Genomic DNA, 11895 nt, shown 5'->3' with positions numbered 1-11895 from the left:
TCGCCTTCCCTTTCATTTTTAAGTGGAATCACTATAGCAATAGTAAAATTGAAGTAATTCAAAAAAATAAACAATAATAAATAATGCCAAATATGCATTTGCAATTGATGATTAATGTGTCAATAACACTGCTTAGGCTGTAGTTACAAAGCGATTGGTATAATTTGTTAAGTCTCTTTCATTCTTAAATTGAATTTAAAATTTTAGTACTTAGGAATAATCAAGCAACAAGAGGAGCCGGAGAGAAGAAAAAAATTTAATCAATTGAATTATTTAAGTTTTAGTTTGGTTGATAAAAATATTTAATGCGAAAATAAGAGAATTGGGATCGAATCTTACTTATAGGGGAAAAAAAAGTAATTTGTCATTAGAAGGAAATTAAAAAAAAAAAGAACTAAATCTCAAAATAGGCCATTTGATAAAGTAGTTGTTTGGCAATAAGGCTTTTTGAGGATGTACCGGTTAACAAATGTGTGATGAATAGTAACATTTGTTTGGCAAAAAGGATATGATTAGGGTGATCAAATAACTTGATTTGATCGAAAAATTTTGGGTTTATATCGGATGCCGAAGAAGGCTCTAACTTGATCATATTAGGTATCTAACGCGATACACATATAATTATAATTCGATCCGATCCAAATTTAGCTTAAACTTTCGATTCGATTTGAATTATATTAAGATAAAATCAGATCAAATTATAAATAAACTCGATCTCAACCCAAATTTTCCTACCCCGAAATGTGATAGAAAGTGTGTAGGTAAAGGACAAACCAACGAATTATTCATATTATTTTCTTTACAACAAAGCATGTAAAGTGCTTTTGGACAAAAACATGGCGGCCATTGTGAACAACCACAAAAATAAATGAAAATAAAAATTACTTAACACACATATGTATGTATGTATGTATGTATGTATCTATCTATCTTGAATGTAATATCACACAACGATAAGATTTTTTGTTTTACTTTTTCAATTACTGTAAATCAATACATTACCGCAGGGGAATAGGGAATGTTGATTTTTATAAGGTGTTGCTGTTGCCTGCACTCTACGTGATGTTGCACATAAATTGTTATTCAAATTATTAAAAAAGAAAAAAGAAAAAAGAAAAAAGAGCTGACTATACGTGACAGGATAACCGACGACGCACGATAAATTGTTCAACTGACGTGACCTAGAACAAACGAATTTGACTGATATTGAGATATAATATTAATTAGTTTTCTCCCAACTGCATACAATTCCATTCTGTAAGTTGGTAAATATAATCTTCAAAGATTTAGAAATAAATAAATATTTTATTATTTAAATCCAACCAACATATTGACCTTAAAAGACGGAGTAAATGGTATACAATAGATTATGTCCGTGGATTTGGTGGGCACCTAAAGCTACTATATATCTTATGAATGCATTGAACGAAGTTTTAATGTTACATTGTGATTAAAAAAAAAAGCCTGATTATTCTCATCCGCATTTTAAAAATTGTGATTTGTAAAATTTAATATTAAGTAAAGATTATGCATCAGATAATGTAATTTTAATTGGTCTAAATATTAGAGATCTCAACAATTTTAACACATAACTATATAAGTCGTACATGTTTCTATTATTTCCACTTAAATTATATTTCTATTATTTACTCTTGGATACTAGATCATACTGGATTATTATGAAATTGTTTACATTATTATTAGGTCATTTTATTATTGGTAAATTAAATTTTAATTATTTATTATGGATTAAATATATTTTATGTTATTTCCAAAAAAAATTAATATTTTTGGTAAATTAATATATCTCCATTACAAATTTAAATTATTTATCATAGATAAAATAGATATTATGTTGTTTCCAAAAAAAAAAAAGATTTTATGTGCTAAATTATCACTAATATATTTTTTTTACAAGTTATTGCGCTTACATTATCACTAATATTAATAGTCAAATAAGGTCAATTGATCAAAATATAAAAATTTGAAACAATTCAAAATTATGTGTCAAATTTTGGAACCTTCCACTTTTTTTGCTTTTTCATGAAACAATAGGGACACCAATGCTATGGACCAACGAAAATACATCCGTGTGGTTGAAAAAAAATTTGGGTTAATGTAGGCACCATGCACCAGGTGCACAGCGTAGCTCACCCTTGAATTATAATGATGTACCAAGGGGTGTGTATACATGTACATAATTATTCTCAAACGAGAATTTATTAAAGTGAATTAAGATACAAAAAAAATTATATTTTAATATATTTAAAATTATATTTTTTATTTATTAATGTATTGAAATTTACATTTTTTTTTAATCTTTTACTGACATTTTATTGAGAATACCTCATTAAGAAGGAATATATATATATATATATATATATATGAAATCGGATATTTGAAGAGATGTTAAATAAAAATAATCTCGGCCGCCTCAGGAGACAAACTATTTGGTAGTTATTGTAGGAGTGTATTTTGAGGCAAAGCCTCGTGCATACATTCAACAAAATGGAAGTGTGGAACATTAATTGATTTGATTTAGATTGAGTCAAAATACGGATCGATGAGGCCGACATGATATGTTAGGCTTAGGCCTATCCATTAATAACAATTTTCAGGTACCAGACGTGGAAACTCTGTTTTATCAAAGACACTTGTCGGATCTAAATTTTGTAATTTGACCATGCACGGTAAAGGAGGAAGAAATTTGAAAATATATAAGACTGGAACAGAGTATAACAAAAGCTCTAATAAACAAAATCCCAATCCAAGTGCAGAAAACAAGAACCCAGTTTTTTTTTTTTTTTTTTTTTAAATTTTCACATGCAAGTGATTTGTAAACTTGGGTCTCTTATTAAAACATACAAAATGAGAGAGGGAAAAAAGAAAAAGAAAAAACTCATACATTAGGCGTGTGTGAACAATTATTTCAATGAGAGAGAAAACTCATACATTTTCTCTGCCATCTAAGTTAATTATAATTAAGGTTTAAAATGTGGAATTACGAGGGGGTTTTCATGAGTTGGATGAGGGGTTTTACAAGAATATTTAAGTGGTGTCAAAAGCTTAACTCCTGAATAATTGGGCAGCCATCCTCGTTATTACGGCCCAAAAGCAGTTTCATCACGGGCTTTTGATTTGTTACCCAAAAAAAAAAAAAATCATTTCTTAGCTAATAATAAAATAAAACAGAATAATGAGAAGAGAAGACACTACACTGCATAGTAAATACCAGAACCGGATAAGAAGGTTGGGGTTTGCATAATTTACCCCGTGTTTGCTCATTGAAAAGTAAAAAAGAATATTGATAGGGTTATTTCGGGAATACAATTACAAAGCCAATAAATTCAGGTTGTAGAACAGCAGCACTTGTACAACGGCGGTGTGGTGAGCGGTCGGAGGAGAAGTGAAAATTGCAAAGATGCAGCAGCAAATGCAATCGTTTGGATTTGGGAACAGCAGCACAGTTAAGTTAGGGTTGTTTCATCACACAGTGAGTCTCACATCATCACACACAAACACGATTCCATATTTGATGAATTTTAACGCATCAAATTCTAAACCAAACCCTAAGACTAAGAAGCTGCGGAGCTACAAGGCCAACCAAGAGAAGAACAATAGAGATAGAGTGGAGGTCAGGGGCAAACAGGAAAATGTCTGGAGCGTTGATAATGAAGTCGCAAAAGCCAAGCAAAAAGAGTCTAGGACGAGGAGAAGAGGGAGAAGGAGGGGCGCCAAAGCCAAGGGGAAGACTGGTCAGGTTTTGGTTTCTCCCGCCATGTTAATGGAAATTGAAACTGTCCTTCAAACTCAGGTACTACTACTCTACTGTATTATCTTTTATTTTTATCTTTATTCGTTGGAATTTCTTTCTTTTTTCAATTCCGGGAATTGTATTTGCAGTTCTTTCTTGATAAACAAATATATAAATATTAAATGAAAAAAAAAAAACTGATTTTGAATTTTATTGGCTCAATTCAGGAACCTGTAATAAAACCGGCATGGTACACATTTGCTAGCAGTGTGAGTGGGATATGGAAGGGGGTTGGGGCAGTGTTTTCTCCCATGACTGCTGAAATGGAACCAATTGAAATTGGAAAGAAGAATGAAAACTTGTACGACTGTTATACTCTTTCTCGTGTTGAGGCAGTGCCTTCATCTTCTGGAGCACAGACATCTCTGATTCAAAGGAAGATAAATTGGGTGACTCTGAACCCTCATGGTGAAATGTTGCAGCATATTGGAAGCACTCATAATAGTAAAAGTAAACAAGTGTTCAAGGATAGGAATGGATTTTCGCCTACAGAGGAAGTGGTTGATGGCAGTGTAACATTGCCTAATTTAAAGTCTTTTGACTTTGAAGCAAGTGATGTGATGGAAGAAGATGTCATGGGCAATGAACCTGGCCTTGTTTTCTTTGAGGTATGATGTATTCCACCATGGATGGGCATTAGTTACAACATATCACATTTTATTTGATTGTAAATTGAAGTGGGAAAAAGTTACTATGTCAAGACATTAATAATTTAATGATTTAACTGTTTGGTTGGCAGGATGGATCTTATTCTAGGGGTCCAGTTGATATTCCTGTTGGTGATGTTGATGATTCGAAATATTACCTTTCGCCTACTTTCAAGTTTGAACAAGTTAAGTTTAGCACGTCATATTTATTATTGCCAGGAATTGTTTTCATTATTATACTTTTTTTTTTTTCAGTAGCTGCTGCTATGATCTATGATCTAGATTTATTTGCAAGGACTGCAGCCTTTCAGTGTGCCTGGTTGAGCCTCCAATTTTATCAATTCAGCAGTAGCTGAGGGAGTTCTACTGTACTTATAGAACTGTTAATATGCTTAATTTACTGGTTTAATGATGCATTCTTTGCCTGGGCTGATTCCACTCCCAAGTCCTAAATGATTGTTGAATGGTGTCTAATGCACTGAATTATTCTGTTCTTTCTTCTACTGTTCTTAATTTGTACAAGTTTGTGTGGAATATACCTTTTTTCAGGTTGAACTAGAGGGAGTTCAAAGTAGATCTTCAAAAGCTTACAAATAGCGAACCTATTATTCAATTCTTAATGTTTTCTTTCTCAGTGTTTGGTTAAAGGATGCCACAAAAGACTCCGTATTGTTCATACCCTAGAATTCAGTAATGGGGGTTCAGACATACAGATAATGAGAGTTGCTGTTTATGAAGAACAGTGGGTCAGCCCTGTAAATATTCGTGATGAAAGGTATTCCTCCTATACTTGGGCCCATTTGTTACATGAGTTGGTCAAGATTTGACTACCGGTTAACTGTTTAGCAACTTACATTTTTTCATGCAGAAACTTAACTAATGTAATTTTGTAAACAGTGATCTGGAGTTCGATATAAAGCCCTTTTCACAGAGGAAACGAACCCAGCCATCAGAGCTGATTGGGGCTTGGAAGGTGTTTGAGGTGAGCGCTACTCCTGTGTTTGGCGATGAGCTGATGATGCAGGAAAGCAATGGCACACCGTATGTGTATCTTTGCACAGAAACCTTAAAAAAGAGAAGCTTGCCCGAGAGTTCAGTCTACTTTGGAGAGGAAGAAATCCTAGACATGCAAGACGTGACCATCCTCTGGCTGCCAGGAGGAGTGACAGGTTATGTTGATGTTGGTAAGGATGGAGTCCTTTGTATTGGAGTTGGATGGTATTCCTATGAGGGAACCAATCTTGTTATGGAAAGGGATTATGGGTTAGATGGGAAGCTCAAAGAAGTCAGATGGAAATCAGAGGTAAAGAGAAGGTGGTCTCATCCAATGACGGCACAATAAGTTTTCACTTCAAACATCTTTATATGCTTTTTAATTTTGTTAACTCGTGCGTTACACAGATCTAGAAGTTTGTTTGTTTTTTTTTTTAATTTTTAACTTTTAAATTATGGTGTAACATAATTTACAAGATTTGTCGTCGTCTTTTTTCTTTTTCCCTCTTCCGTAAGCGAACCATACATTACAGCGACTCGGTCACTTGCTCTCAGAGGTGGGTTGATTTTTAACAGAGCATAAGTGGTTATCAACCGCAAAGGGAAAGATTGTTCAAAAAGCCCGAAGCCAGCCATAACAGACAGGAACATTCTACTCAGCTCCAAATCCACAGATCCTTACATAAGCCACACACAAACCCAGATAATAACAAAGGCAAAAAGTTGTAAAACTACAAAGTCCACATACTAATGAAGCAGCTGTTACAAACACAAAAGCAAGACCCCCGAACAGATATTGTAAGGCAGAAACCATGTTGCTGTTTATATAGGTTTGATCTTGAAATGAAGTGAGATGAGAGAGAACACAAAGCACTTCAAGTCCTGCAACCACAAAAATTACCTATAAGAACCAACCAGTGCAAGGACACATAATGCAAACTTAGGAAAAATCCACAGTTGGCAAGTTGATATGAAGTCTACCACAAAACTGATGGGAAATAGAATTAAAAAAAAAAAAAAACTCAAATATGCATGTAAAGCAATTATTGGACGGGTGTGACAAGACTACTGAACTTAGGTGGCTGCTAAACATTGGAGCATCACATTGTTTTCCTCCCACAGGTTTCCTACTCACATGTTCAGTAAACTTATCCTAAACAACCACAGCAAAGGCAGCTAAAAAGTCAATGATGTGTTAATTTGGACCTTTCGATGAGCCAATAACTTCATAGAACACATTTTTCCAGCTAACAGAATTGAGCATTGATTTCTTTATTACTCAGCATATCACTCTTAAGAAGAGAGAGCACAAGGCACAAGCAAGAGAAAAATGGCAGCGTCAAGACTTCAACATCACTTGCCAAGAGGCATCTTCAAGAATAACAGAAAATGAAATTCATACTTCTCAGTTAAAAGAGAATGCAAGATCTCAACTCAAGTAACCTCATATCTAAATTTTGATAAACCTTGAGATGATGCAACTTCAAGGATAACAAAAAATGAAATTCATACTTCTCAGTTAAAGAGAATGCAAGATCTCAACTCAAGTAACCTCATATCAAAATTTTGATAAACCTTGAGATGATGCAACTTCAAGGATAACAAAAAATGAAATTCACACTTCTCAACTTAAAGCAGGAAATGCAAGATCTCAACAGTGGAAACCTCATATCTAATTTTGGATTAAGATCAGCTTTTGATTTTAGCTCTTTTGAGCTTTTAAGGATCTTGTGCCATATGTCTATTAGTGACAGTGTATGGTAGGATTTAACTTCTTTATTTTCTTTATTTATTAACCATCAATCAACCACATATACTTTAGCTTAGGAGGAGATCAAATCATGATAAAATCCTAATCCTTAAATTTTACTAAAACCTTGGAATGATTGTACAAAACCAATATAAAAGACTCAGTAACCTCATAAAATGAAATTCGTACTTCTCAAGTTAAAGCAAATCCACCAAAGAGTATTCACTCCTAATATCATACACTCAGTAACAATAATATCAGGCAAACAATGGAAAGTAAAACGAAATATTTGCAATCTCTCACTGCTTGCAAAAGCAATTATAAATTAGTAAACACGTTCTATTCCCATCAATAAGAAGCCGGGAACCAAGTCTAACATATTTAAATAAAGAAACTAGATCTGGGGAAAAATAAAGAACAAGTTGATGAGCAGACCTGAACAAGATAATAGAATATACGAAGGCCTTCCGGATCCTTACTACTCTGGACGTCAACAAGTGATCCAATTTTTGAAGTAGTGAAGGAGATATGTTCATTTCCCATTACAATCTCCAGCTCCTGCCGTCCAACACGGTCAGGCTCCGGCCAGTTGTTATCATCTTCCTTCATGATCTGAACAAAAACCCACATTTTACCATCAGAACAACCATGAACAAGAGACGCACTAATATGTCATGGAAAAACAATGTAGGTCATAATCAGGCCCCAAAATCAGAGCCCTAGAGAAAGAAGGCATCAACAAGAGTAGACATGAAGACTCCAATTGAAATTTAAATTTCTGTGCACATAACCATGCTACGTTTGTCTCTAATAATTCGAGAGCATCGGCTTGTTGTACACATATTATCAAAATATAAAATTTAAATATAAAAGCAAGCTCCCCCCAGAACATTGTCTGAAAGGTGTAGGTCATGACCGTACACCCTCAAATCAGAGCCACTCCAGTAACCGAGGGAATCATCATGGATGGGCATCAGACCCTCTTTACATTTCAATTTCTATGCAGTATTACCATGCCACTTTCATCAGGCATCTACGAATTCCAGCGCATCGGCTTATTGCGCACAAATTATTAGCAACACCATTTGAAAGAGAACAAAATAACTCAAGAATAAAAATAATAAATAAATAAAACCCTAGATTAACAAATTTAATGGAAACAAAATAATAATAGTAATAATAAAATTAATAAACGGCAACCCTAAGAGGGAAAACAAAAGAGGAACCTCGCTCTCGGAAATGATGCGGCGGCATTCGCGGAGGACGGCGGGGGTGAGGAAGACCTCTTTGCGAATCATAGTATCGTTTTTGTAGTTGGAATTATTAGCGTATCGGAGCTTGCCATCTGGCCGAAACTCGAACTCCAAGAACTCGTGACCGAATTTGCCCTTGTGCCCTACGTAGTAACGAAGATAAAACTCTCCATCTTCTTCTCCGGCCATTGTTTCTGTTTCGACTTTCAATCAGAGGGGAGAGGACAGATAAAATCCAATGCCCTCCTAGCCCTAGTATATGTATGTTTATGACAGATTTAACAGGGACGATTAAAAATTTATTTAATCGACAATGGGCTGAATCGGGTCGGGGCGGGCTGGGCTTGTTAATTGAATACACTAAATACACTCCAATTATTTTATTTTATAAATATACATTTAAAATTTCAAAATTTTATCCTGAAGAATGTAGCTAGTGATGTGTTATTCATTAAATAATTAATATTTTTCTTCATAAATTTTAAGTGATGTTTTTGATAAATTATAATTTCACTGATCAATTAGTAAATAAACGTCGCGTTTGATATAAAAATTTTGAGATGCATAATACCAATCAGCTACTAATTATTAATATTAGTCCTATGTAACGTAATTGCATGACTGAATATATTGTGAGCTTAATTAATTAGAATATAAATATAAGGGATATTATCATTTTATTACTAAAGTTATTCTGACATATCATGTCAATATCATAGTTTGCCGAAAAATACATTTTACTACCAAACGTTTGCGCTGTTATCAATTCACTACTATTCCGTTAAGGACGTTAAAAATTTATTGATGTCTTACTGATGTCATAAGAGCATTAAAGACATTTTCAGCTGCAAGAGTAAAATTATCTGTTAATTTGATAGATAAATTATTATTTTATTACTAAGTTTTTAGGGGAATTATCATTTTATTACCAAAGTTATTCTGACATATAATGGTTAAATTATAACGGGTAAAATTATCTTTTAAATTCTTGGGGGGGTAAAATCGACTTTTAACTTAATTTTTGTTAAAAATTAACGTTTTCTTTATATAATAGTAGTTAATTGATAATAGCACAAATGTTTGGTAGTAAAATGCACTTTTCGACAAATCATAATACTTACATGATATGTCAGAATAACTTTGATAGTAAAATGATAATTTTCTTAAATCTAATATACTGTAAGTATACAGTATGTTACTTGTAAAGTCACTACATAAAAATATAAAATTTACACATCTCGCTAAAATAAAAATTACAGAAATTTATGAAAACAAGGAGATCCAAGTCCAACAATCCAAATCCAATAGCACTGCCTCTCCCCTAGCTAGCCCATCACAGCCACCACGAGGAAAGAAAATAAAACAGCCATGACGTTGTAATACAAACTACAGAAAAAACAAGCAGCTCCATTAGGGGGTGAAGAAGTGGTGGATGGGGGAGTGCCGGTGGTGGCGGGAGTGGACGGCGGAGAGCCACTTGGGGTGTTGGTGCCGGGGGGAGATGCTGCGACGACAGTGACGGCTAGCTTCATACCTCCGGGACAGTGACCTGCGGTTGGGCAAATGAAGTATTGTGTTCCAGGTGCTTTTAAATTAATTCTCGTGTTTCCATCATCGTGTGATTCAAGTGCATTTGAAGATGCACAATTGTTGTAATCGCTCTCGCTTACCCTGTCCACCTTGTGTAGTCCTCCGTAATTGAAAACTACATATATATATACACATATATGTATTTTAGAGATACTATATTTGTTCAATACTCTACACAAAATTAAAGTTGCATGGTTAATTTTAATGCATCCGGAATTTTAAAAAAATTATAGACATCTACATGGGACGAGATAATTATTTTCAAGTTGCTAATGCTACGTACATTTATATATATATATATATATATATTCATGTTAAAAAAAAAAACCTTACCAAGAACATCACCAACTTTGAATGTTTTACCAGAAACCCAACTTGTGTAATCAAAACCTTGAGTCCAGCCGCTGGTGTCGCCAACGGTGTACTCAACGGCATAAACAGCCGGAGCAACGAGGAGGAGAATGAGGAGAGCAGTTGCCATAGTGGCCGTGTTAATTTCTGAATTCTAATGAAGCCTGGTAAATAAGGACTCAAAAGAGAGCTAGAGCTAGCTAGTGGAGACGTTGCAAATTGAAGTGCTTTGGATGTTACATGTTATATAGAGAAACAGTGAGATAATGCCTATGTCTTGGGGTTAAGTTAAAATCATCACTCTAGTCTCCAACTTTTAATTTATTTGTTTAATGCTGCTTTCTTTCCTTTCATACAACTAACAACCTAACAATGTATTTGTTAAATCTGAATATTTATCTATTCTTTCTACCTAATGCATTTAGAAATTTAAAGCTAGCTGGAGATGACTTTGAAGCTCATCTAGGATTCTGGCTGCTTATTTACTAACCATATATATTTTTTTTGTTTTTCTTGCAAAATTTACAGAAACTTCTTCCCTCTTCAGAAAATAATGTGGAGAGAGTGGGAGTACCTTTTTTTTTTTTTTTTTTATAATAAGAATTACTGGTAACATTACGGTTTCATAAGTCAATTATTTGAGTTCATCAATCACCCTTCAAGTGCCAATCCATTTGAAGATGTTAACATTTGTGGCTTAATGTAAGTACTTTATTCAGTGGTAACCATGCTTTAAAACATATTAATTATTGTTAAGAATTCTCATACGCAAATGTCTCTGTAACTTATAGTCTTATACAAAACTGTTACACATATATATATACATAACCTTGTCCCAAGATACATGTACGTAGTGCCAAGCAAGCAAGCTAACATCTATCCAAATCCAATTATTCTCCAATATATATATAGGTCACAACGTTTTTCACATTAAATAGTTCTTGAATGATAGTCACCTAATTTTTTATAGATCATGATGAAGGGATTAGGTTAGCATGAGCCCACATCTTCTTATCCTCACATAATGAAAATGGTAGTAGTTGTCTAAATAAAATGTTTGGTCATATGTGATGTATATATATTGACCATGAACGCATGTGTGGAAGGAGTCGGTACTTAGAGTTGTTAAAGCATTCGTTATTTTATGCATCAGAAATGATTTTTTTCTTCTTTAATAATAACAAACAAATTGTATTTATTATTATTAAATTCTATGTGAGTGGTCAAATCTTAAAATTATTCTGGCCGCCTAATCTTCCTGATTATATATATATATATATTTTTCTGTGCCATTACATCAATTCTGTCAATGAAGTGAAAAACAAAAAACACAAACTCAAATTAACTTGTGTATAATAGTATTGCAATTAGGCAAAGAATTGATTCGAGTTCACGTCAACATTATCAAAAGATAATTAAAAAGGTGTGAAATTATCAATTCAGCAACATGTACATAATAATGGCGTATTTCATGCAAATAAATCTGGTAAAGTCACA

General features: G+C 33.6%; 3 protein-coding genes and 1 non-coding gene across 4 annotated transcripts; 1 reads left to right on the top strand and 3 right to left on the bottom strand.

Annotated features, from left to right (window-relative positions):
- Nucleotides 1-3225: 3225 nt before the first annotated feature.
- Nucleotides 3226-5941, top strand: LOC18048348. Its single transcript, XM_006445380.2, has 5 exons — nt 3226-3814; nt 3982-4422; nt 4554-4646; nt 5097-5236; nt 5359-5941. The coding sequence occupies exons 1-5, from the start codon at nt 3422-3424 to the stop codon at nt 5801-5803; spliced, it is 1512 nt and encodes a 503-aa protein (XP_006445443.1). The 5' UTR covers nt 3226-3421; the 3' UTR covers nt 5804-5941.
- A 100-nt stretch (nt 5942-6041) lies between these two features.
- LOC18048347 (protein mago nashi homolog) lies at nt 6042-8735 on the bottom strand. Its single transcript, XM_006445377.2, has 3 exons — nt 8431-8735; nt 7640-7816; nt 6042-6336 (listed from the first exon to the last, which is right to left on the bottom strand). Exons 1-3 carry the CDS (start codon nt 8644-8646, stop codon nt 6277-6279), a joined length of 453 nt encoding a protein of 150 aa, XP_006445440.1. The 5' UTR covers nt 8647-8735; the 3' UTR covers nt 6042-6276.
- Nucleotides 7888-8011, bottom strand: LOC112100598. Its single transcript, XR_002906966.1, has one exon. It is a non-coding gene; the product is annotated as a small nucleolar RNA snoR100 (small nucleolar RNA).
- A 1003-nt stretch (nt 8736-9738) lies between the features above and the next one.
- On the bottom strand, nt 9739-10671 carry LOC18048346 (uclacyanin-3). The gene is made up of 2 exons (XM_006445376.2): nt 10381-10671; nt 9739-10162 (listed from the first exon to the last, which is right to left on the bottom strand). The coding sequence occupies exons 1-2, from the start codon at nt 10526-10528 to the stop codon at nt 9783-9785; spliced, it is 528 nt and encodes a 175-aa protein (XP_006445439.1). The 5' UTR covers nt 10529-10671; the 3' UTR covers nt 9739-9782.
- Nucleotides 10672-11895: the final 1224 nt, after the last annotated feature.

The sequence above is a fragment of the Citrus clementina genome, unplaced genomic scaffold (assembly GCF_000493195.1).
Source record: "Citrus clementina cultivar Clemenules unplaced genomic scaffold, Citrus_clementina_v1.0 scaffold_3, whole genome shotgun sequence".
Taxonomy (NCBI): domain Eukaryota; kingdom Viridiplantae; phylum Streptophyta; class Magnoliopsida; order Sapindales; family Rutaceae; genus Citrus; species Citrus x clementina.
Note: the sequence above shows the minus strand (reverse complement) of the source record. Positions and strands in the feature narration are given on the sequence as shown.

What these genes read in the sequence shown, in the direction of transcription:
- LOC18048347 (XM_006445377.2), bottom strand. Translation starts at nt 8,646, where the DNA reads ATGGCCGGAGAAGAAGATGGAGAGTTTTATCTTCGTTACTACGTAGGG. An exon ending in GCATCATTTCCGAGAGCGAG is followed by an intron (nt 7,817 to 8,430) that starts GTTCCTCTTTTG and finishes GTTTTTGTTCAG; the next exon opens with ATCATGAAGGAAGATGATAA. An exon ending in TATTCTATTATCTTGTTCAG is followed by an intron (nt 6,337 to 7,639) that starts GTCTGCTCATCA and finishes TTGTGGTTGCAG; the next exon opens with GACTTGAAGTGCTTTGTGTT.
- LOC18048348 (XM_006445380.2), top strand. Translation starts at nt 3,422, where the DNA reads ATGCAGCAGCAAATGCAATCGTTTGGATTTGGGAACAGCAGCACAGTT. An exon ending in CTGGCCTTGTTTTCTTTGAG is followed by an intron (nt 4,423 to 4,553) that starts GTATGATGTATT and finishes TTTGGTTGGCAG; the next exon opens with GATGGATCTTATTCTAGGGG. An exon ending in CTACTTTCAAGTTTGAACAA is followed by an intron (nt 4,647 to 5,096) that starts GTTAAGTTTAGC and finishes TTTCTTTCTCAG; the next exon opens with TGTTTGGTTAAAGGATGCCA.
- LOC18048346 (XM_006445376.2), bottom strand. Translation starts at nt 10,528, where the DNA reads ATGGCAACTGCTCTCCTCATTCTCCTCCTCGTTGCTCCGGCTGTTTAT. An exon ending in CAAAGTTGGTGATGTTCTTG is followed by an intron (nt 10,163 to 10,380) that starts GTAAGGTTTTTT and finishes ATATATATGTAG; the next exon opens with TTTTCAATTACGGAGGACTA.